Below are 23,137 nucleotides of genomic sequence, written 5' to 3' on the forward strand. Positions count from 1 at the left end.
TTAGCGCGGATATGACCATACACAAGCACACATCGCGCTTGCTAGCAACATTTGAGAAGCACTGGTATATATATGACAGTCACTGTTTGTTTGTTTATGTCTCAATGTATGCACCTTATTCACCAAGACAAATTCCTTGTTAATGTAAAACCCTTCTTGCCAATAAATCTTCTCTGGTTCTGAATGACCACAAGCATTTTCCAGAATTGCTGACTCCACTTTTAAGGCTGCTCGTGTTGTAATGGTGAGGGATATTGTATTAGTACACTTTGGGCTCCTTACCAATTGAGCGTAATTTAGACGTCGTGTTCCCATCTTCTACTGGCTACTTCCAATAGGAAAATATGCTGTCACAAAGCTTAAATCACCTGTTTCTTGAAGATGACACTTAATCAGTTGAGTTCAGTGTACTCAAATGGCCTCCACCGTCACTTGATCTCAATCCTGTAGAGCACCTTGGGATGTGACGGAAACAAGAGATCATGGATGTGCACCTGACAAATCTGCTGTAACTGCATGATGCTATCATGTATTTATCTCTAGGGAGGATTTCCTGCACCTTGTTGAATCTATGCCAGAAAGAAATAAGGCATTCTGAAGGTAAAAGGGGATACAATCACATACAATAAAGGTGTACCTAAGAAAGTGGCCAGTGAATACAGTATATGTAATAGTTTGTAACTCTACTGACAATATACCATAGATGTTATGTGCCAGTTAAAGTAAAGACTGTCTGCCATCATGCCCCACGCAATGCTATCTTCCTGGCACAGCAGCTACCCATTGCCTCTGCCTTATCATGGGTGTCTATTCAGACCTTATCATAGCTTTGCCCTTCAGGTATGTGGCCGGCCGGGTTCAGTCATGCTGGAATACCCATCACTCAACACCTTATATAATCTCCTCTGTGTGAGGTGTTTCTAGACAAGTCTGTTCTTGTGCTGTCTCTCTTCTGTGAAAGTTGAGGATTTTAGTTTTGGCATGCAACACTATTCTTAGTCATGTCAGTCCCCAAAGCTGGAACTAAAACTCTTTTAGTGCAACATTTAAATCATTAAATCCCAAAGAGTGGCAGTTATTGGACTATGAACAGCTGAAGATAAGCTACAGAACATCTCTCCACCACTTTTTTTTTCATCCTGACTTATGAAACTTGGCTTCGATTTGTGAAATAATTTCTTCAGGGAAGGGAATTCACTGCATCATTTTTAGGCATCTGGCGAGGAACATATGAATAAATCTCCCAGAGACAAGGTAGAAACAATACAAAGCAATTGAGCATTCAAGGAGCTGAAGCATAAATCTGAGTTAACACTCAGAAGGAGAACAAATAGTACTTACAGGAACTGTGCAAACAAAGTTCAAATTGTTCATACATTTCAGTAGTATAATCATTGGGTGAGAGGGCAGTGCAACCGATTTCTGCTAGTACCAATTATATATTACATATCTATTCTGATTCACCCTCTGAAAACTTAAATCTTGTATTGCTTGGAATTCCAAAAAGTACTCTTCATTGCTTTTAGATGCAGCTTTCTGGACAGAAAACACATGTTGTGAATTATTGCTGTCTAAATCGAGTTTTTGCCAATAATTGTCAAAACCGTAGTTAATTAACAAGAACATAATATGTTTAAGGCTGATAAACTTCACATGGACATTGCACAACAATGATTCATGTGAATTTGACTTCACCCGAGTTGCAGAGTAGAGATGCCGGAAGTCTTATATCTCCGGTAAAGGACATGCTGCGTCATCTTCCACTTCCTTTAAACACTGTTTGAGTGACTGGTAGTGGGTGTGTCTGCACTGTGGTATTGACAGTTCTGGCCCTGTCACTTGTCTTTGTGTCAGAAACCCTGTGGGAGACAGGAAGCCATTGGACAGAAAAAGGACATCTGACCACACCTTGAGCCTTGGGGCTGGACAGCACTCAGACACTCTGGCTCCGCAGAGCCCTTATAGGTCCTGACTCACCCACACGACCGTTAATGTTTTGTTTTATAAAAGTGTGCAATCGAGTAAAAACTTAACTACAAAGTCTCAACAAAGACAAGCAAACGAAATTCAAGTAAAAATATACAATATATTTGTTGTATAAACTTGTACAGAATGTCTTGGACATTTATCTTTACATATACTATACATAAGGGTCGAAACAGGGTAAGAATCGCATCCTTCATGATTTTGAGAAAATGTCCCCCATAACAAACACGTTATATGTACATCTTTACAAACATACCGTGACAAAACAGCCCTTGGATGCACTTTAAGAGGCCATGATGAGAAACAGATGCCTTGTATAAAAATCCCTGAAAAATGTCTCTTTGTGAGGTAAGAACACATTTGTCAAACCAATTTTTCTTTCATTCCCTGTCATACATCAAACCTATTCTTTTGTTCTGAGACGAGACTGGCAATAGAGATCAGCTAATTACACATCGTGTTTCCCTTAACATTATTGTGCCACAGAAGGAGTAGCTGCAGAATGAAGACTTTTGGAGTAACAACTCAGGGGAACATCCATTCCTTTATACACTGATTACTTACACATTTGTTCCTTTCAATCATGGCAAAAAGCCAGTCCTATACAATATACTTCCACCTAGTAACTGACATAGTTCAATTGCATGTTAAGGTATGGTCAAGGCCTCAACAACAACAGGCAATATGACCTAAAGGTTACAAAACAAAGTCCTCTGTAGAACATTATCACATGCAAATAATACAGTTATAAGCAATAGAATGTAAAGGAGTGCTTCTGAAGAATAATATGTTATAACTTTAACAGAAAGTGGCCGCTCGAGCTTGTATTTAAAGAATAACTAATCAAGGTCTTGGTGTTTACCACACATTAGAGAGGGTATTCTGACAGAAAGAACAAGAATATATGCTTCCAGTGGTGACTCCATTCTGCTGCAAGAGAGCTGCAAACAGTAATCACTATAAGAAAATTGGACGATAATTCAAGGCCGGATCACTGTAGCTTATTTAACTCAGCTGGAGTGTCACCAAAACTTGTGGGATTGGTCCCCAGAAAACATTCAGATTGGCCAAAGACCGTCAAGGCAATAATCATAACTGATACAAAGGTAATACATAAACATCCACTTTACAGCTTATGAAATAACAAATAACAGTCAAACAACAATCCTAGATTTAATAGAAAAGTTATGAAATGTCCTGCTATTATGGCTGTACATGAACATTGATTATTGCCATGTATGGTGGATAGCAAAATTCCTCCTTGTGTTAGATATTAAGGCATTTAGACTGCATCTAATGGAGCATTTTACTTTAGCCGATCAGTGTAGTTCCTTTTGGTGCAGAAACACTGTAACTGACTTACTGCTGGTGTCAGCTAGGCATCTGACAAGCCAATAAAAACTCACAGACACCGCAGGAAAAAAGAAAAGGAAAAAAAGGATAAAAAAGAGGCTGTCCTCATGTTGACTCCAGCGTGTCCAACTGGAAGACGTTGTGATTAGTTGGTGTGGTGAAGAAGAGCTGCTCTTTGCTGGTGGAACGGTTATCACAGGGACTGTGCAGCCCCAGGGTCCGCTCAAAGTCTAAGAGCTGACCCATGAAGTTGAAGTTGGGGGAAATGTTGGACTTTTTCCTCTTGACAAAATCATACGCGTCGTTGAGAGAGAGGTTGAGTCTCTGCATCAGGTACGCCACGGTGACCGTTACTGAGCGACTGATGCCCGCCAGGCAGTGGACCAGAATGCCACACTGTTTAGACCGAGCCTCGTCTGTGGGAGGAGGGGGAAGCCACGGTCAACAGAAAATTTATCAGGGTACAGCAAAGTAAACTTGCAGTTTTTAGGTTATTCTAAACAGTATACTTTCATTCAAAATTCAATGATTCGAGGGCTTTATGTAGTTATCAATTCAAAGTGTGGCTTTTAGTTGAGAGAGGTAACTTTGTTGATCGCAAAATAAAAGTACCACAAGCTTATGCTGTTTGCTGAGAGTTTCAATTCTTGTTTTATCAATGTAAAAAACAGTGTATATTCCGTTAGCAACAGACATTAGCAAACAACAGTCAACTAAACAAAACTGTCCCCAACGTGTGACCCTGCAATCAAACACAACCCCCAAAGAGTGGAAACAACATTTCCTTCCTCTTTCTACCTCCAAACCCTTTAGAAACTAGTTCATGACACACCACCAAACAAACAAGTCAGTAGCTGTGGTTTCAGGTGCATTCGTGGTGGGAAATTTAAACTTAATGTTGCTTGCCATAAAAAACAGTAACATAAATAATAATATTAATGTTTTGTGTTTGTATAGTGCTTTCATCGAAACTCAAAGTTGTACACTTTTAAGATGAATGTATAATTGCGTATCAAAATAAATTAAGTCATATTATTGTACAACGGCTCATAACAGCCCACACAAGTGGTTAGAGCAGTTGCTCTTATCATGTCTCGCAGTGTTGACAACCATTTGATTATGATAACACAAAAACTCCCACATGCCCCATTAACACTTTCATAAATCAGATTGTCAATAAATCATCCAGAAATATTGATTAATAATTTGATATTAGATATATTTATTAAACAATAACATTACTGTAACTTTGGTTACATATTACAAAAGGTGCCTTTCCTAACATGTGGTTAGGGTACTTACTACACTGCTTGTTGCAAAACAAACAACACACACGGCGTACAAATATATTTTCTGAAAACGTGTGGGAGTATGAGTTTTAGGTTTGACAAATGTAGTTATAGAGCTACTCACCTATGAATGAAATTGCCTCTGGGAAGAACTGGGACAGGTTCTGACTCCAGTGGTCCGAAATGGGAATCTGTTTGTACCTGAAGTGGCCGTCGTGCTCAAACATGTTGGGGAGATTGGGTGTGACGTTCAGGATGTACTTGATGTTGTACTGGCCCAGCACGTCTAGGTTGGTGGAGTCTTTGGCGCAGCCCAGGTAAAGGTAGGGCAGGATTTGGACGGGGAACGCGGGCTGATTGCTTGGGACGGGGCTCTCCTCAGACTCCGTGGCACTGCTCGGCTCTCGGTCAGATTCCCCATCTGAGCAATCCGAGCTGATGCGAAGATTCCCAAAACCCAGAACAGACAGCGGAGGAGAGGAGCTGGGACAAGAGCTGTCTATGAGGGTCTCACAGTGCTCCGAGTACTCTGTGTGGAACTTTACAAATCCACCTGGACAAGAGCCAAAACAAACGAACAAAGGCACATCAATAGGATTGAATCTTTATTTATAGGCAACCCCTTTATACACTATTTATTATTAAAAAAATATATATGACAACAACAAAAAAAACGAAAATCTGTTGGGTATTAAAGCAGAGTTGTAAAGAAGTAGCTTAAGTTCCCCCCAAAAGAGAGTCATTCATGAAATGCATGCCTGTTCCTGCTGGAGCAAAACATGGTGCAGCCATTTTGGAATTTTAATTGAGAATCTCAGTGACACAAACTTTTCAAGAGCTTACAAACCGCAAACCCACAACACACAGGATGGACGTACGTAGGCGCAGAAGTGACGTAAACATTACAGCAAAACAATGATCAACATTAGCGTTACAGTTTCGTGTTTCAAATCTAAAAGTTTGTGTTTGAAAGTTTAAAACCTCGTGATAAGCTTTAGCTACATTGGCAACGTCTATTTAAAAAAAAGGCTAGATACCATAACATTGCGCCAAAACCATCTAGTCTGACATTTGTCAATACATTTTTTTTTTTTTTTTAGTCAGTTGAGACGTGTTTCTGACATTACAAACACCCTCGCAGAGTTACTACAACGTATCAACGCTGTCTATATCATACAAGAATGTATCATTCCAATGTTCAATATTTACTCGACAGCAAATCTACTCACCTTCCAGGTAATACGCTTTACAGCCTTCCTCCCATAGTTTTTGAAGAAGTAGTCCCAAAACCGACGCCGGGGCTCCACAGTCCTGCCAGTCAACTGTAAACTCATCGTACAGGACCACCGTGTCCGTCTTGCACCGCCTTATGAACTTCTCCTTGTCCTCGTGGTTCGGGATGATAGTCCGGATGGGTATGTTGCCCTTTTTGAACCTCCGGAGCATCAGGCCCGGTATGGCCAGGTTTATGGCGGTCTCAATGTGGGACGATTCGTAAAGCTCATGTGAACGGCAGTCCAGCAGGAGCAGAGAAGTGCCTCCGGACTCTAACTCGAGTTGCAGCCATTCCACGCTTTTGCTCGGCGTCACATTAGACATATCGGACTCAATATCATACTACAAAGCAAGCGCAAACACTTACTACATGGTCCACCGAGCGAAATTTCACCCGAAAAAGCATAACAAAAAATGAAATGTTAAATGTTGCCCCGCCAGTGCATGGCGATTCTGTAAGAGCGAAGAGATTTCCCCTTTTTCCTCTCCTCTATTTCCATCAGTCAGTTAGTCTTACCTTCCACAAGGCTAACTAAGACCTGTCTATACTTTAATTTACCATCCACAAGTTTAAATGAAAAGGTTTCATAGCCGAGCGTCTCTTCGTCAACTTCCCCACGTCGTACCAGGGTCCTCCATGCACATTCTCGTTGTACCATTCCGATGCATTGGACTTTTTTTTTTTTTTTTTTTTTAGTTGACAGTAGAGCAACTCAAGAGGGAGGAGTTTATTCCCTATGATTTAAAGTCACAGCCCCATGGTCACAGCAGACATATCAAAACTTTGGTTTCAGCAGGTCTCCATGGAATCATATTGAGTCAGAATTGTGTCAAATGTAGGCTGTGAAGTGTATTGACTATTAAGGAGATTTATTTTATTAACTTTAGGCTATGTCTCCAAAAAAAAATTCTTGGGCTCTGTTCTAGGCTACAAAATGTAATTGCGTAACTTTTATGACTTAAATAAAAATCATCCATTTTTGTTATCAATTTAATATAAAACAAATGGGCTGAATCCATCCGCAACTGTGCTTCACTCACTCTGCTGATTACTTCCAATTGGTAATGCATTTTTCTGCAGGAGAGCCGCAGAACACTTTATCATGGAATCATGTTGTTATCTTTCATCGTGATATTATTTATTATCAGATTTGACACACCCCAGAAACTGCTCTCTTCCTCAATTTTCATCTTATTCGTGATGTGAAGTGTGTTGTGATTTCTAAGCGATATTACATAGCAACCACAATAGGGGATTGGCAAGCATGTCACTCAGCATGATGTCAACCACCCCATTCCCATGGTTCACTACTGATGTGTATAGTGCAATAAGAGGGAGAGGGAGAGATGCGTGCAATGGGAATCTGGCTATGTAGCTCATCTGTCTGTGCACGTGAGTGTGTTTGTGTGTGTGTGTGTGTGTGTGGGGGGGGGGGAGGCGCACAGATGTTGCACCGGGATTAACAAAGAATATGGAATAGTGGTAAACCTGCACACACACACAAACACATGCATACTCACACAAATTATCTCAACCATACTCTAAGTAGACACACATCAACATGCACCATATTATTACCACACTACACTGCACCACCATTTCAGCACCTGCCTCCAGCAGCCAAACACCACATACTGTGGAGAGTTTGAAAACAAACACACACACGCACACATTTGTACGTACGTACATAATGCCTGTGGCCCCTCATACCCACATGATGGCTGTTCCAGTTGAACTCCCCTCCAGGAAGTGAAGAGGTGTTGGGCCTGCCCTTAGATGGTGCTCAATAAGGAACTGAGCCGCCCGCATCTACAAAAGACAGTGATGGATGAGAGAAATGATGTGTTGCAATGAGGTCAAACAATTCATAGAGTATTTTCTGCCAACAACACCTTTTCTGACATTTTACTGGGTTCCCTTTATTAAGCAATAGTCAATTTACAGGAAATGATGACCTTGTTTATCGATCAGATCCAAGGAGGACATGGAGCTCTTGGGTATGACCTCCCAACATTCATGTTCTGTACAGTCTGGACTTGCGTGATAGTCACTTGACTGCTCCACTTCCACCAACACTTTGGTTAGATAACGTGCTCTCAACGTGAGCTCATGGTATATCTCCCAGAGGAGAGAGAGGGAACTTTAGTTTAACTGATATGCAGAATTGCAGCTTCTGCATCTTAAGAGATGCTTTGAGGGCTTACATCCATACCCAACATGCACACAAACACACAGCCCGGTCACGCGCAGATGTTCAGTGGAATGAGAGCTTCCTTTCCATCGATGTTTCTCAGCATGTTGGAGTAAAGGGCTCTCTATTGAACCAATCCTTTCTGAACGCGATGATTATACGACACAGGATAGAAAATGTATGAAGTCAATAAAGATGGCCATCTTGTCTGAAAAAGCCACATAAAATAAACAGGCTGGGTTATTGGCACACAATTCATCTAAAATGCTATAATAGCCTATCTGATTTTGTTCCTCAGCTACACTGACACAAGCTGCTGTGAGGTACATTGAAGTGTATCCTCTGAATTTTATTACAACCAATATGATGTCCCTTGGTATCTAGATGGGAGACACAATATCCTGTTCTACACTGATACCATCTAGTGGTTTATCATGAGAGCTGCTGCACCGGCTATGAGTCATCTTCAAATCAGGGAGGTGATTGACGTCACAGCCTCACAGCTGCAAACAGCAGACCCAGTACGCCCCCATGTGGTGAAAGCAATAATGCCATGAAGTGCATTTCATGAATGAGTGACTGGATGACCACAAATATGCTCTTAAGGCATGCTCTAACAGTGTGCCAAAGCTCATATTTGTATAATCAAAAGCACAATTCCTTCATATATTGCACCTATCTGCTGGACTATATGGCAGGCCCAAGACTCTAAATTTGAACTACATATACCTATTCCCTGGACTGTAGGGAGAAGGAATATGTAGTTCTTATCAACATTTTAGGTGAGTTTGTTAGTTAAATAGTAAGGTACTGCTGAACAGTTACATTTTCACTACATATATTAGTATATTTAATAAAAAAATATATACATTTTCATTTTTTTTCGCTTTTTGTCCAGAAAAACTGTGAAAATGTACTTGAATGTTAAAAATAACTATTTTACTGAATTCCTTGAGTAAGAATTATATGGAAACATTTATTAATTTGCCTCTGTATGTTTTTTTCTTCAAAAGTTATGCTTTCTTTTATTTTGCTGTTTTCATTTTCGAAGTTGGTAAATGTGTAAAACTGTTAAAAATAAACCACAATAGCCATTATTTAAAAAATTGTAAGTTGGTGTTGACGTATCATGGTTGTGACGCAGGATTTTCAAGATTTGGAATGTAAAATATTCTAAAACTACAACAATTATCAGAGCCTGTCTGACTCTAATGTACGCTGCAGAGGTAGAATGTGACAAGAGGTTCTCACACAGGTTTCTTACATTTTAATGGATTGTCTGACGGTGGTGACAAAAAGTGTCCCACCACTTAGAAACCTGGACGTCGTGAGAAGATAACAAGCGTCATATATTTGACATAATGATCATAAAATTACATTTAAGGGGATAATTGTGCTCGAAATTCTATTCTTAATCCCTATTAACATCTACCATTTTAAATAGGTTTACTTTTAAACATAACAGCAGTTCATATTGGAAGACGGCCTTTTGTCCCGCTTCTCAAGAATCACTGATATACTTTTTTAATGAAAAGCTTCAGTTTAATCCCTCACCGAACTCACAATGTATGTAAATGATGCAAGTGACAGATATATGTACTAATACATTATAACTATTATTAAATGTGGATGGAAAAGTGTTGGTTCCGTGTTTCACTTATGTATGAATTTGTGGTTTGTGTTTTCCCTGAAAACCACATTTTCACACATAAATTCATGTATATCTCACACTCTATACATTTAGAATGAAAGACACAAGAGTAAATTGACACATAACCCACACATTTATTGGTGACAGAACATTGTATATGAGGGGATATACTAATGTGAATACAATAAAAATTAAATACTGGGAGATTGGGGTTTTTTTGGGGAAAAAGTGTTTTTTATGCGACAATCAGGCTACAACTGATATCATGTGACTGAGGCCTCTGAAGTAGGACTTCTCTCTCTCACTCATCAGCTCAAAGTGAAGAGGCTGCATGCAGAAATCACACTCTGCTGAGGAGTGTGGCCTCAGCTCCAAACCGACCTCCTTCCATGTCTCCACCAGTCGATCTGTGGAGACGAAGCAGAGAGCAAACAGCCATCTTTACACATTTTTTTGTTATTGGATGTGTCGAAAGAAACCTGACAGTGCAGCGGTTTGACAACAAGAAACACTTTGTCTGCATTCTAACATAAACAAAAAATCTTAAACGTTTTAAATGCTTTTAAAAAAAGAAAAAAAGTGCTCCACCTTTGGATATTTCAGATTCATGAAATAAGCGACATCATTGACAATGGCCATACCAACAAAGTAGAACATCATCTGGGGAGTGTGGTGTGGTGTTGGGGCAATGCGCAGCAGCTCCTCTCCTTTAGCCACAGTAGGGTAGTTGATTGCCTGGACGTAGATATTGTAACGGGACATCATGATGTCACAGATCTCATTGTTCTTCTCTGCATCCGCCACCTACAGATGCAATCATATGTCAACATTTGCATATTAAATTAAATTTAGACTATAAACAACACAGGGGATTGGAGAAAAGTGTATATATCGGTAAGAGATATTTATTTTCTTACCCGCACAGGAATAATGTGGCTTGGGCAGTGGACCACTGGAAGGCCCGAGTCCATCAGCATCTGTCGGAGCAGCTTGACGCTCCTCTGATGTCTCCTCCGCAGCACCTGGCCTTCCTCACTCTTCAGGACCTTGATGGACTCCTTTGCCCCCGCCAGCAGCATGGGGGGCAGGGAGGTGGTGAAGATGAAGCCCGCAGCGAAGGAGCGCACTGTGTCCACCAGGGCGCTAGTGCTGGCGATGTAGCCACCCACACAGCCAAATGCCTTGCCTGGAAACGAAAACCAAGTCACAGTGAGGCACATATGTGACTGGCTTGGGGTGTTATGAGCTGTTTTCTCCTCATTAGAGAAGGGTTCTACTCACCAAGGGTACCGGAGATGATGTCCATCTTGTGCATGACTCTGTCTCTGTCCCCGATCCCTCCTCCCCTGGACCCATACAAGCCCACAGCATGGACTTCGTCCACAAAGGTAATGGCGCCAAACTTGTGGGCAATATCACACATCTTATCTAGTGGGCACACAGCTCCTGAAAAAAAAGCATGGCATATTTTAGATGACTTGTCATATCTTTTTATCTATTCATATAAAATACAAGGATGTGACATGCTTTGTATCGCTTTATAGACACACAACAAATGATGTATTGTTAATTTTGAGAATAATTTATTTTGTTGTTGAAATATTTGTAGTTTTGTATAGAACTGTAATGTTGAATGCAGAAGATCACACTAAAATAATATTATTCCAGTTTGTCCAACTTATACATAAATAAGGAATGAAAACATGGTATTGTATTTTGTACTAACCATCCATTGAATGCACTGTCTCAAAGGCAACAATCTTTGGAGTGGATGGGTCTGACTTCTCAAGCAGCTCTTGTAGGTGGCTGACGTCATTGTGACGAAAGATAAACTTCCTGACCCCGCTGTTTTTTATACCCTGGATCATCGAGGCATGGTTCCCAGCGTCAGAGTAGATTTCACAACCTAGAAGAGTAAATAGATTAAATAAACGTGTATTCTTAAATTCTGTATGATGGACTCAGGTCTGAATCAAGACAATATGTGTTTAAATACATCACAACATTACAAATTGTGTAAGCTACAATATGTGAATTTCCAGGTAATTGGAAATTCACATGTTGAACTTCCAGGTCACGTGTTGTAATATTTTTTAAACTTATTTCAATGTACCTGGTAGCATTTTTGCAAGAGTAAACAATGTGGAGTCATTGGCTACAAAGCAGGAAGTGAACAGCAGTGCAGCATCCTTGCGGTGCAGATCAGCCAGCTCACGTTCAAGGTCCACATGGAATTTGCTAGTTCCCGAAATGTTTCGTGTGCCTCCAGCACCAGCACCATGCTTTTGTAAAGTCTCCCTTTGAAAAAACAAAAACAAGAGTTGACAATCTTTTAACTGCCATATCGAGCAAAACCTGCAATTATCACTATTCTCATGCGACAACTGTTTCATGCCACCGTTTGGGGTTCTGGCTGATCGCTGATCAGTGAGCCTACTTACATGATAGCCTGTGTGACTTGGGTGTGACGGCTCATGCCGAGATAGTCATTGCTGCACCACACAGACACGTCTCTCTTTGCATGGAAATAATCTGAGTAGTCGTCTGCCATTGGGAACGAAAAGGCAAGACGGTTCACTGTCTTAAAAACCCTGTACGTGTGATCTTCCTTCTTGCTTGCAATCTTCTTTTCGAAATACTTGTCATACTGGAAGGTGACAGCTGATGGAGGAGAATAAATATGTGTGGGGTTTTTAAACATACTTTTAGAGAAGTGTTGTTCATTAAGAAGAAGTTGTCTGTTTTACCATCAGGCAGATTATCCTTCAGCCGGTGAGACACTCTGGAAGATATGGGTTTTAAGGTTGTTTTTGGTGACCCAGTGTTGGCCTTGTCTGCCTCAATAAGATCCCTAACTGATGAATCGGTTATCCCTGTTCAAGAAAATGCAGACAGTTAATAATCTCTTAGTCAGTGTAAATACTATCCTCTGTAAATGTCACTTGAGTGTGTGTGTACCCTCTAAAGTTTAAACAATGAGCTCTGTCACAATTTACATAACCGACTTTCAGTATGAGTATCTGTTTATAGGTGAGGCTGGGCAATTGCTTACCTGTGCGGATGGAATGCATCCCCTGGACATCCTCTTGAAGCTCCATGCCGGCCTCTCTTACTACCCTGTTGTTTTTCTGCACCATTTCCGAAGCTAGGAAAGGGCATTTGGAGCCTACAACCTGGCCAGCAGGTGGCGTGGTGTGGCCTGGGGGCAACTTGACCTCACACTTCTGATCTACAGAACAGTAAATGATTAAATACCAGTAATATCAGTTTGCAAAACGAATGAAAAAATACATATTGTTTTCATTAAAATCACCATTAACATCACTGATTTAAAAAGTTGATCATATATTATAGAATGCATTATAATCTTATGACTTACCATCATTTGTTGGAGTGCCTTTGGACACAGAAGCTGATGAAGACAGAGCTCTGGCCAGAGGTCTGGAGGCCAGGTCCATCATCACAGGGCACTTTTGGGCATAGCTAACCAGAGAGGACTTCCCAGCCAGTTGCAGGCCAATACTAGGCAAAACGGTCAGGAAAGGGCACCGTCGAATCACTGCCTCCATATGAAATCCTCTTGACCTTAATGAGAAGAAAAGGGGGGAGGGGGGGGGGGGGGATGGATCAAAATGGGTCAAGAAAGTTTCCCTGTGAGCTATCAAGACAAGCAGAATCCAATACATGCATTCTGTAAAGATCAGATAATGGAACATTGCTACTTTGTACGAACATCATAAACAAGGTATAGGCTACCACCTCAATAAGGCAAAAAAAAGTATAATAATAATAATTTGATGTCGCCTACCTGAAAACATCCCACTCCACATTGATGTAACACACGAAAAATGTCTTGCGAAACATGACTAATCAAAGAGCAGAGAAGATGTTCTATGGCTAGACCCCAATGAGACTGCCTTAATTCTCTCTGCTCTGTAGTCAGCTGTCCTTGACAAGTGGGACAAGGAAGCCCTTTCAAGGACCTCTCTTGCTATTACATCCATATGGTGTCACCAAAGACAAAGAAGAGCCCCCTAGCTGCTGCTCAGATGAAACAGATACAATAACTGTTACAAACTGAGCCCCCACCATCCCATACACTACAAGGCAGTCTCCGTTAAAAGACACACATCAATTTCACAATGTCTTATCAAATTAGGATGGAGTGACTGAGGCAACTGAATATGAATGTCAGAAATAATGATTCAAACACTGAAAGGACATTAAAAGACTTTGATTGCAAGCCAAAATTAACTGTTTGCCTACCATTAACATTAATTATTTTTCACCCATGTAGCTATAACAGAACATACCACATGTATTCAGTTTTATCCCAGCATTTACAATGTTCTATAAAAACTGGCTTATAAGCAGAAAACTGGTATTGACAGCCTAGCCCAGTACACATATAGGCTAGTGCCAAAACCTATCCCATAATAGATAGGCTACTCTGTTATAGCATTGACTATCTCATCCAGCTCAGGTACCCACCTTGTGTATCCTTTACTGAAAACGGTGCTCACTCTCGTCTTGGTCCTCGGGAGTAAATGTTTAGGTAACTTTCAGCTGGAGAAATTACAGCACTGCGGTGACGTAACAAGAGCATGTTGCAAAACCAAGGAGCCACGCCCACCGACGGTACGTAATACTGAGCAAGCAGAGATCGTCTATTTTAAACAAGAAGCACTTTATGTCCTCTAAACTGAAAGTGGACACCATCTCTTAACACGTGAAGAAATCACAAATAAAAAATAAATTTACATTTCTGCAGTATTACCAGTAGCGCACACCCACTTGGCTATAACTAGGCCTATGCCATGTGTTAAAATAACATTAGTAGTCTAGTAGTTACACAATACGTAAAACGTAGGCTACTTACTGTATAGTGAAGTAACTAACTAATAACGGGGAAACTGCTTAAGTGAGGGTGCACTCAACTCTTGGTCATCTGTACCGCGCATTTACGCTTTTAGTACTGTTATATCCAATCTTGATTTAGTATTTTCACTTTAGGCTACTTTATACTTCCACTCCATGAGAATATGATTATCTTTATTACATTTTCTAAAAAAAAAAAAAAAGACCATACATTTTTTAAGAGGTGGATTTGTTTAGATTTAAACATCCAAATGTACATAACACTTAAAATGACCTCAACCGTGACCAGCAAAGGCCCAATGAACTGCTTACATGCATTACTAAAAATTATGCTTAGCACCATTATGCATAATATTTCTGTATTTAACTGCAACACGTTTAATTGAAATCATAATAGTGTGGCCTTTGTCATTTTAATTTTAATTAAATGACAGATTAATCTTCAACCACTATTAGCAACATTTTTGAGCTATGCAATTTAATCTTGTGTCTGTGTCTGGGATGATAATCTACCCACATTATGGGTATATTTTGAGTTGTCTCTGATATTGCCCCATTCTTACATTTGATAAACATGGTCTAAACTGCTAAAGAACAGATTCTATGAATGAACAGATGCAAAATGACTCCAACTATTATCATCATTCTCAAAAACCAGCATGCATAGTGATATTGGGTGGTTGCAAAAGTACGCTGAAAACAATTGTAGAATAATTCACTCCATGAATAAGACTGTTCAACTTTGTTGATTTTGCAACAGCAGGTCCAAACATCTTGGACAAGGCCAAGAAGAATATAATGGGATGGTGTCAGTGGGATTACAGGGTTTTTAATGAAAAACTTCTGAAACACAATGAGAACATAAACAAAAAAGTCATGAATAAATATGCAAACATCACAAACCAAATAAACTAAACTTCATATTTAAATCTTTGTGACAAGGTCAAGCAGAACAGCTGCATGTAAGACCTTTGTTATGTTTTGCAACCCCCTTTTGCAGTTCACCTATTATTCCACGAAGTGGCAGCATTGAGCTCATATCCAGCCCCCGTAACGCAGCTTATTGGGCAGGTAGATGTTGGTGAGGAAATCAGGAGCAATGGCTGCCAGGGACTGTATTTCAGCCTTGACCTTACTCTGCTGCATCAGTTCCATCTACGACAAGAGCAAACACGCAGGTTTTAAAGAAGCACTGCATAGCCGTGCAAACGAGTATAAATCATCAGTTGTTTATACTCCATCAGCCACTCTCAATACAGGTCAGCTAAGAGCCCTCTCAAACATTCCTTCACCGTGTGTCACATGAGCAAAACATTAAAACTGTGTAATCCTCTGAGAAAGAAGATCTTTGACTTTGAAAAAGGGACGGAGTGCTTAAGAACAACATTTTCCGAGCTTACTAGGAGCCGAGTGTGGTGGGTTACAATCATTCCATCTCACTTTCACAGTCAAATTTAAACTTTTAAATTGAGGGTTAAGGTTAATTTCTAGGTTACTTTAAGTGATTTGTTTGAAATACTTCTCTTCTTTGACTTTAACCAAGCTCAGAAACTTCAATGCAAAGAGCCCCCTTCACTTTACCTTAAAGGCACATGTCTTTCTCCTTTCCTTCTCTTCACTCACCTCTTTCTGCCACTCTGGTTGACTGGCTAAATATGGCCTTTTGAGGAGGTTATTGAGTTTGCTTTCATCTCTCTGGGTGAGGGGGATCAGGGCATCCTCAGGAACCCGCAACCTAAATAATTAAATGTTAACTTTAACTACTTATATCCAAATTATATTTCCTAAAATGACAGGGCCAGCAGGCAGTTCTGTTGACAAATGTTGTCCCTACAGTTTATGTTTCCTCCCATTCTCAACAGACTCAAATTGAGGAGTTATTATCTGTACGTTAAGGGGGAAAACACAAGGAAAAAGAAATGTACAGACTACAATTAAATGTATGTCTAAAAGCACTTTGGGTCCTAAATTTGTTCCAGGGGACATATACTTAAAACTCAATATGCTTTCAGACGCAGTTCAATGAATGGGAAAAAAATAAATGAGGGCGACAGCAACAGAAACCAAAACAAACAATCTAAATGTCCCCAGAATATAATCCCAATTAGAGGCGGGAGGAGGATTTAGGAAGTAGCAAATGTTGAGTCCAAACCTTTGGAGGTCAGAGGGGAGGAGGCCTAGCCACATAACGCTGGGGACGGTCAGACTGTGGGCCTCAAACGACATGGACTGTGGAAAAACCAACGTGCGCACGCACAAACACAAAGCCATGCATTACACAGCGTACATATCTCAAATAAACCCATAAAATAATCAGCACCTACATGATGTGGTTATGCCTGACATGTTCACAATGAAGTTGATAAACATGAAGGATGATCACAGAGAACAGCAAAGAAAATGCAACAAGATCAATCAACTTTTTCACTCCATACCATGTCAGGTTAAATATTCTAAGGACAGATGATTGTTCCCTTTTTGTTGTTTTTTTACTCGAAGTGGGGGCATAATTACATGTGGCTAACAGAGAGACACTGTACAGGCCACATTGCATAATGTATAGTACAGGAATAACTGGCATGGCGGGACTCACCACTGATCCGTACTTGTAGACGCACATGATCTCAATCCCTGGGACAATCAGGAGAGAGAAACAGACACACTGCAATCACTGGCATACCAGAGCAATTATCCTCAGAGAACAAAGTAAAGCATTACATGTGTGTCTCGCCACGCGATGGGAAATAGGGTTAGAGGTAAGGTAAGATGCGGTGGACGAGGCCTTGCCAATGCAGATAATAGCCTGACTAGGCACCGTGATGTACTCGACAGGTGCTAACGTCTGCTTGGCTTTGTCAGAAATGCAACCCTACTGTGCAGAGATGAAAGGGGAGTAAATCGTTATTAAATAAGTGGAATTATGTGAGTTATGTGTGAGAGGGAAAACTGAATTGCACTCAAGAAGAAATTATAATAGGTGTGTACCGTAAGGGTCGGCGTCCACCAGTGCGAAGATGGGTATGTGCAGCGTGTCCCAAAGCTTTCTCACCATCAGTCTGCTGTTCACATCCGGCATGCCTTTACCCTGGTCCACACAAAACACACCTCTTATGCATATGGAACACTCAAAAGGCTACAATATTATTCAAGGTACAATCTTCAAAATCCAATAAAAAAAAGGTAGGGACAAAAAAGGGGATGGGGAAACACACTGTGATCATGATGCAAGGAGAGAGCTTTGTGCAGAGGTTATCGTCCAGGAGTCTCTGGAACGTTGCATCCTTCTCAACTATCAGGACAAATTTTGCAGAGGATACAATATCTGTATATGATCAAGGAGAAAATAAACAGACATGGCAACAATGTATTGTCCTCCCCACACAGAACATTCTCAGAAGTATGAAAGAGCGACAAAAAAGAGGGGGGCATGAATGATTAGTATTCTCAGATAAATCACAAGGATACTTTTTATCCCACCGATGTTTGATGAAACTGCAACAGCCTAGAGAAAGAAAATATGATAATATGATGACGCCATTAAAATTGGTTCTACTAGTGAAACATGTCTGTCACTCAAATGTATTCCTTTCAACACACAAGTTACCCTAAGGAGCTGGTGACACCTCATTGGGCTGTACATGTAATGTTGGCAGGTTAAGGTTGTTGACTGAACTTACAGCAGAGCCGGAGCGGCAGTCGATCCTTGTGCCATCCTCCTCCAAATAACACAGATCACCTGAGATTAAGCCCTTGGTCGTGGCCAGCTGGTCGCATAAAAGTTTCAAACACTCGAGTAATGCATATTCATATTAACACATACACATGTACACATAAAAAACAATTTTTTTAGCACAGGTGTTCCACAGGCTAAATATGAAGCAGAACAAGCTGCTTTAATAAATACAGCACTTAGAGACCTACTTCACCGGTGGAAATATGAAGGTGTATTGAACTCTGAGATCCTATGTAGTATAAATGTGCTTTTCAAAAAGCATGTGACATCACACAATGGTAAAATGTAGGGTTAGGATTAACAGGACAGCTGGGCCAAGGGAAGAATGAGGGAAGAAAAACTTCATTCATTATATTATAATAGTGATTCTATAGTGATAGAACGCCGGTTCCGTATCGGTGAAGTATTCCTTTAACCTAAGAGCTTTGATCTGTGGGACCTGAACTAATACTAACAAAAGCATATGCAGAGGAATTCAGATACAATGTGTTAATGTTGGAGTTGTGTGTTTTCTGTTATACAGTCACACTACACTATCCCTCTCACATTAACATAGACATGCTCACTTACCACGTGTAGTGACCTGCGAGGAACCTTTAGCATGCAGGAGATATCGTCAACTATAGTATCGACAGATGTTTGTGAACCAAACAGCTGTGTGTCGTTGTAGTAGATGTCTCTGCGGAGACAAAAATGGAAATCCCTTTTTACGAGCAAATTCAGCTATAAAAACAGATACATCAAGTGAATGTGGCTTTAAAAAAAACAACTGAAATGTAAATAATTGACGGTGAATTTATAACAAATAACCTTTTCGTTGCATACGAGTTGCTCTGCACTAGTCTGTAGATGACCTGGAGAATCTGTAGAATTTGCGCTATAAAAAGGGGCACAAATACATCTATTATTTCCTCCTGAACATAAAACATTCTATTCACCATCATGGGTGTGATATCACATGTTTAAAAAGGCCTGGAGTGGAAACATTTCTGTTCTTCATTAGACTATCGAGATGGGAAACCAATCACTACAAGTCTCTTTTATATCCCGTCTCTGCCAATTTGTCCCATAAAATAAAATACCAAATTTTTAATGCTGTTTGTGTCATGTTTTATGCATATGCTCACAGAGAAGAAAAAAAAACATGAACTAATGTACAATTGTTTTTTGACTAAAAGGAATCTCCAAACATATAGAAGTGTCACATAAAACGAGAAATAATAAGAACAGGGGTGTGTGTAACTTCTCACCAAATTTAGTGACAGACGAAGGACTGTCGCTCTTAATGGTGGTGCAAGAACTTCCTGGTCTCATCTGAAGCCCGATGGCGCTGTCAAAACTCAAGTGGGAAGTAGTGAAAGATATTCAAGGCAGGGGGAGACCATCAAATATATCTTCACAGATAGTGTGTGCTACATTTACTTTTGAGCTTTGAAAATCAGCTCCCCCACCTGTAAACAATCTTAAAATTCCCCACACCCGGAGGGCTACCTCTAAGGAAGCCTCCCACGGACCTCACCATCCCAATTCCCCTATGAAACCTTTGGCACTCAATCTGTGTGATTCTAACATTTTAAAAGGGCTGAGCCAGAATGTGTTTAACGCTACAGCAAGGTTTGATCCAAACAAGACCAGACATTGTGCTTTGTTAATGGCCTTTGTAAATATATGTCTCAGTGTGTGTGTGTGTGCAGGCCAGTGCTTTTCATTTTCTTATCCCGAGTCATCTCTAAAGCAACAGGAAGTTATTTCAACTTCAATCTCTCTGAACCGAAGACAAACGTTCCCCCCCCCCCCCCCCCCCCTCTACCACCTGTTTATCCATGCATCCCATCCAGACAGAGTTGAAGTGACTATTTCCTTTTCAAGGATATTAAACAGACAATCCAATCATCTTGCATGTCCAATCATCATTTATTTATTGATTTGAGCGCTCAAGTTTATCTTGTAAAGGGTCAGGCAGCTCACACAGATCACACTTAGTCAGTATGTAAAATGACTTCAGGGGGACAAAAAATGGTTTCTGCCACAGTGTGTTAAAATCAATTTACCTGATGTTGGCCCAGCTGGATCTGTTGGGCAGTGCCAGGACAGGGGCCTCGCCTTTTGACAGACTGGTCACTATTCCTAGAATTACGTTTTCAATGCGTGTCAAAATTTCCCTGCTGGAAATAAAGCAAAATAAAACATGAATAATGCAGCAGCCAGCCAAGTTACCAAAAAACAGACAGACATTTATTTCTGCTGGTAATGTTGACACTGATTATAATAATAGCTTTGAATATGGCCTGACTAAAACAGGAGTTCTAAAGAGATGTAAAAAAAATCTGTACCAAGGTTGGCCTAGGCCTACTGGTTACAAATATTTGGACACGTTTATTCTATGGTTTATTAACCGATGCTACGCAGTACGCAGGTTTTGTAGTTAAACACAGAAAACAATTGATATTTTATCGAGATAGATAACGTTAGCTATCAGCAACTGAGGTAACAGAATTCCAAAGCAGCTAAAGGCAATTGACAAAGTACTCAAAAACACTTGGCAACAATTAATTAAACCTGGACAATTGTAATTGCATTGCATATTCTCACTATTTAAGTGCTGGAGAAACCCTGTAGAACCGCGAAGGCCCATGTAGCAATAAGATTAAACTGGGAACCATTGTAAAACACTAGCTAACCAAGGTAAACTCGCGCTATGTTGTAGCCAGATCAGGTGACTGTGAACTTACTTGTTGATTTCTTCTTCAACAGGTGGACTCTCTGTAATGACCTCCATATTGTTCAGTAGTTGAGCACGGAGCTTGTCAATTTCAGCAAACATTTCTACTCCCAGGGACTCCATCGTGTATTATTTTATCACAAAGACGGAAGAAAATCATGTCAAGACATGATGGACATGATGGTGTTCCCGCGTTAAGGATTTAGTGGAAATGTCGCGAGTTTTGAGCAGCTTACTGATTGGCTGAATTTCCAGTAGACTCTTGGTTGTTTTGGACCCTTTTTACAGTCTGTTTTGGACATGAGAAGACATTGAAATAATTGTTTGTATGGTATTTTCATGTACTACGACTAACATATGACTAGACTACAACTACTTTACATCCACCATAGTTTCATGGAAAGATACTATTCACCATGATTGATTAATGTTTTAAAATATTTAATCTAAGTAGCCTACATTTGCATTATAATAGGCTACTCGACTAGCTTACATTACAGAATGTATTCACTTTCTTTGATTAGCCTACTACAAAGTTCTCGCACAAAAAAATAACATATTGACAGGCGCATGCAAGACTTGCAATTAAGTATTTTTTTTTAAATTTGTAATAGCTTTTTCCCCTCTCTCTCAGTAAGGGACTCACTTCTCACTAATAGTTCAGAGCAGGATTCTATGCTTCAGCCTAAGCCACTACAATGTCACACATAGCCAGGGCCTATATACCTGGAGCATATGTTTTAGTTGTATTACTACACACATAAACTGATTCAAAGACTGGCATATATCATGGTATTTCTAAAGAGATTAACACTTTGCTGATCATCATGAGTAGCCATACTCACACCTGACAGAATAATAATAGCACAGGCCTTTAATTTCAATAGCCTACTTTCCTACTTTTTCTTAGAACATAAGTCTTGTTGCCATTTTTTTTATTTTTTTATGCAGAACAACTTTGGACGGTAGGCAAGTTGCCCTTGGCCCTTCTAGCATATATTCTTTTAAACACAAAGGCCATACAGTCATTTTGCCAGCATTATAGTTGTTCTTTCCTTTGGAGCCTAACAAACTCACCTCCGCCTTTTCTGTTTTCCTCTTGTCCTAATGGAAAGCTTTGTCCATTAATTCGATCCAGGAATGTGTGTGGGCCAGTTGGCACCTCATTGGTAGCCTATAGCCCTGCCCTAGGCCTATGTCGGTGGTGTTTAGAAAAATCCGTATTAGCACCCTGGCACTCAGTAATGAGACTCCTTATGTGATCTCGTTGCTACTTGTCCAAAGGTGTGTCTACAGTATGTGTGGGATTCTGTTTGTGTGTGCGTAGTGTTTTCACTGGTTTGAGTGGGGGGCTAATATAGGCTGTGGTTAGAGTCCCAGAGAAACCAATTATATATTGTCTCCGTCAGCCATGTGGAAGTGATTCTTAAATCAAATTTTGATGACGGTTGTGTGTAATGAAAATACGAGCCAACATGTGTTTTAGGACTTGTTAAATATATATAATATTGCTCATTCACTCTTTAGCAGTTCAGTTCATTGTATCAGACAGCATTGACTAATTACAGCTGCTTTAACTTCCAAACATTAGAAAGGCATTAAATTAACACGATGCCGTGAGGAAATCCCACATGTTGCTTCATCAACAACCCTTCAAATCCTGTTTCATTCTCCATGTTGCATCATCTTGCAGTCATGTCACTTTATTGTTCAAACAGAGACATGTGCTTTGATTCTAAAACTATTAGATCATCCAGAGTCCCCACCTTCAAGAAATGCTGGCAGACATGCTGTGTGTGTTTGTGGAAGCACTGCGGTCTTTCTTCCACAGTGTGAAGGCCTGGTCGGAGTGTGTGGGAGCCAGGATCTAAAGAGAAGAGGTCTGTGCCCCTGACCTGACCCTGAATATTTCCTAATGTGCAGCTTTACGAAGGTCCCCCTTTCCCCTGAGTGGCTTTGACAAGCTGCTTCCGTAGTAATGGGTCTTAATTTCTGAGTAATTGCTATCTCTAGGTGATGATGGACAACCCCTCACCCAAGCTGAAAAAAATCTTAACA

At 40.3% G+C, this 23,137-nt stretch overlaps 3 protein-coding genes across 3 annotated transcripts; all 3 read right to left on the bottom strand.

The window, feature by feature from the left end:
• Positions 1–2,066: 2,066 nt before the first annotated feature.
• On the bottom strand, positions 2,067–6,562 carry LOC307253049 (dual specificity protein phosphatase 7-like). Its single transcript, XM_080030889.1, has 3 exons — positions 5,858–6,562; positions 4,753–5,181; positions 2,067–3,755 (listed from the first exon to the last, which is right to left on the bottom strand). The coding sequence occupies exons 1-3, from the start codon at positions 6,225–6,227 to the stop codon at positions 3,445–3,447; spliced, it is 1,110 nt and encodes a 369-aa protein (XP_079887015.1). The 5' UTR covers positions 6,228–6,562; the 3' UTR covers positions 2,067–3,444.
• A 3,331-nt stretch (positions 6,563–9,893) lies between these two features.
• On the bottom strand, positions 9,894–14,325 carry LOC307253045 (5-aminolevulinate synthase, non-specific, mitochondrial-like). The gene is made up of 11 exons (XM_080030884.1): positions 14,238–14,325; positions 13,126–13,331; positions 12,799–12,975; positions 12,494–12,619; positions 12,188–12,407; positions 11,860–12,044; positions 11,473–11,652; positions 11,028–11,192; positions 10,664–10,932; positions 10,388–10,550; positions 9,894–10,153 (listed from the first exon to the last, which is right to left on the bottom strand). Exons 2-11 carry the CDS (start codon positions 13,313–13,315, stop codon positions 9,993–9,995), a joined length of 1,836 nt encoding a protein of 611 aa, XP_079887010.1. The 5' UTR covers positions 13,316–13,331; positions 14,238–14,325; the 3' UTR covers positions 9,894–9,992.
• A 1,334-nt stretch (positions 14,326–15,659) lies between these two features.
• spo11 (SPO11 initiator of meiotic double stranded breaks) lies at positions 15,660–21,202 on the bottom strand (the record flags this gene model as incomplete). The annotated part of the gene is made up of 13 exons (XM_080030890.1): positions 15,660–15,779; positions 16,248–16,359; positions 16,777–16,853; positions 17,218–17,255; positions 17,610–17,709; positions 17,837–17,946; positions 18,090–18,126; positions 18,302–18,388; positions 18,928–19,036; positions 19,168–19,234; positions 19,608–19,696; positions 20,409–20,522; positions 21,090–21,202. The coding sequence occupies 13 exons, from the start codon at positions 21,200–21,202 to the stop codon at positions 15,660–15,662; spliced, it is 1,173 nt and encodes a 390-aa protein (XP_079887016.1).
• Between the last annotated feature and the right edge of the window lie 1,935 nt (positions 21,203–23,137).

The sequence above is a fragment of the Ammodytes marinus genome (assembly GCF_949987685.1).
Source record: "Ammodytes marinus genome assembly, chromosome: 7".
Classification (NCBI taxonomy): Eukaryota; Metazoa; Chordata; class Actinopteri; order Uranoscopiformes; family Ammodytidae; genus Ammodytes; species Ammodytes marinus.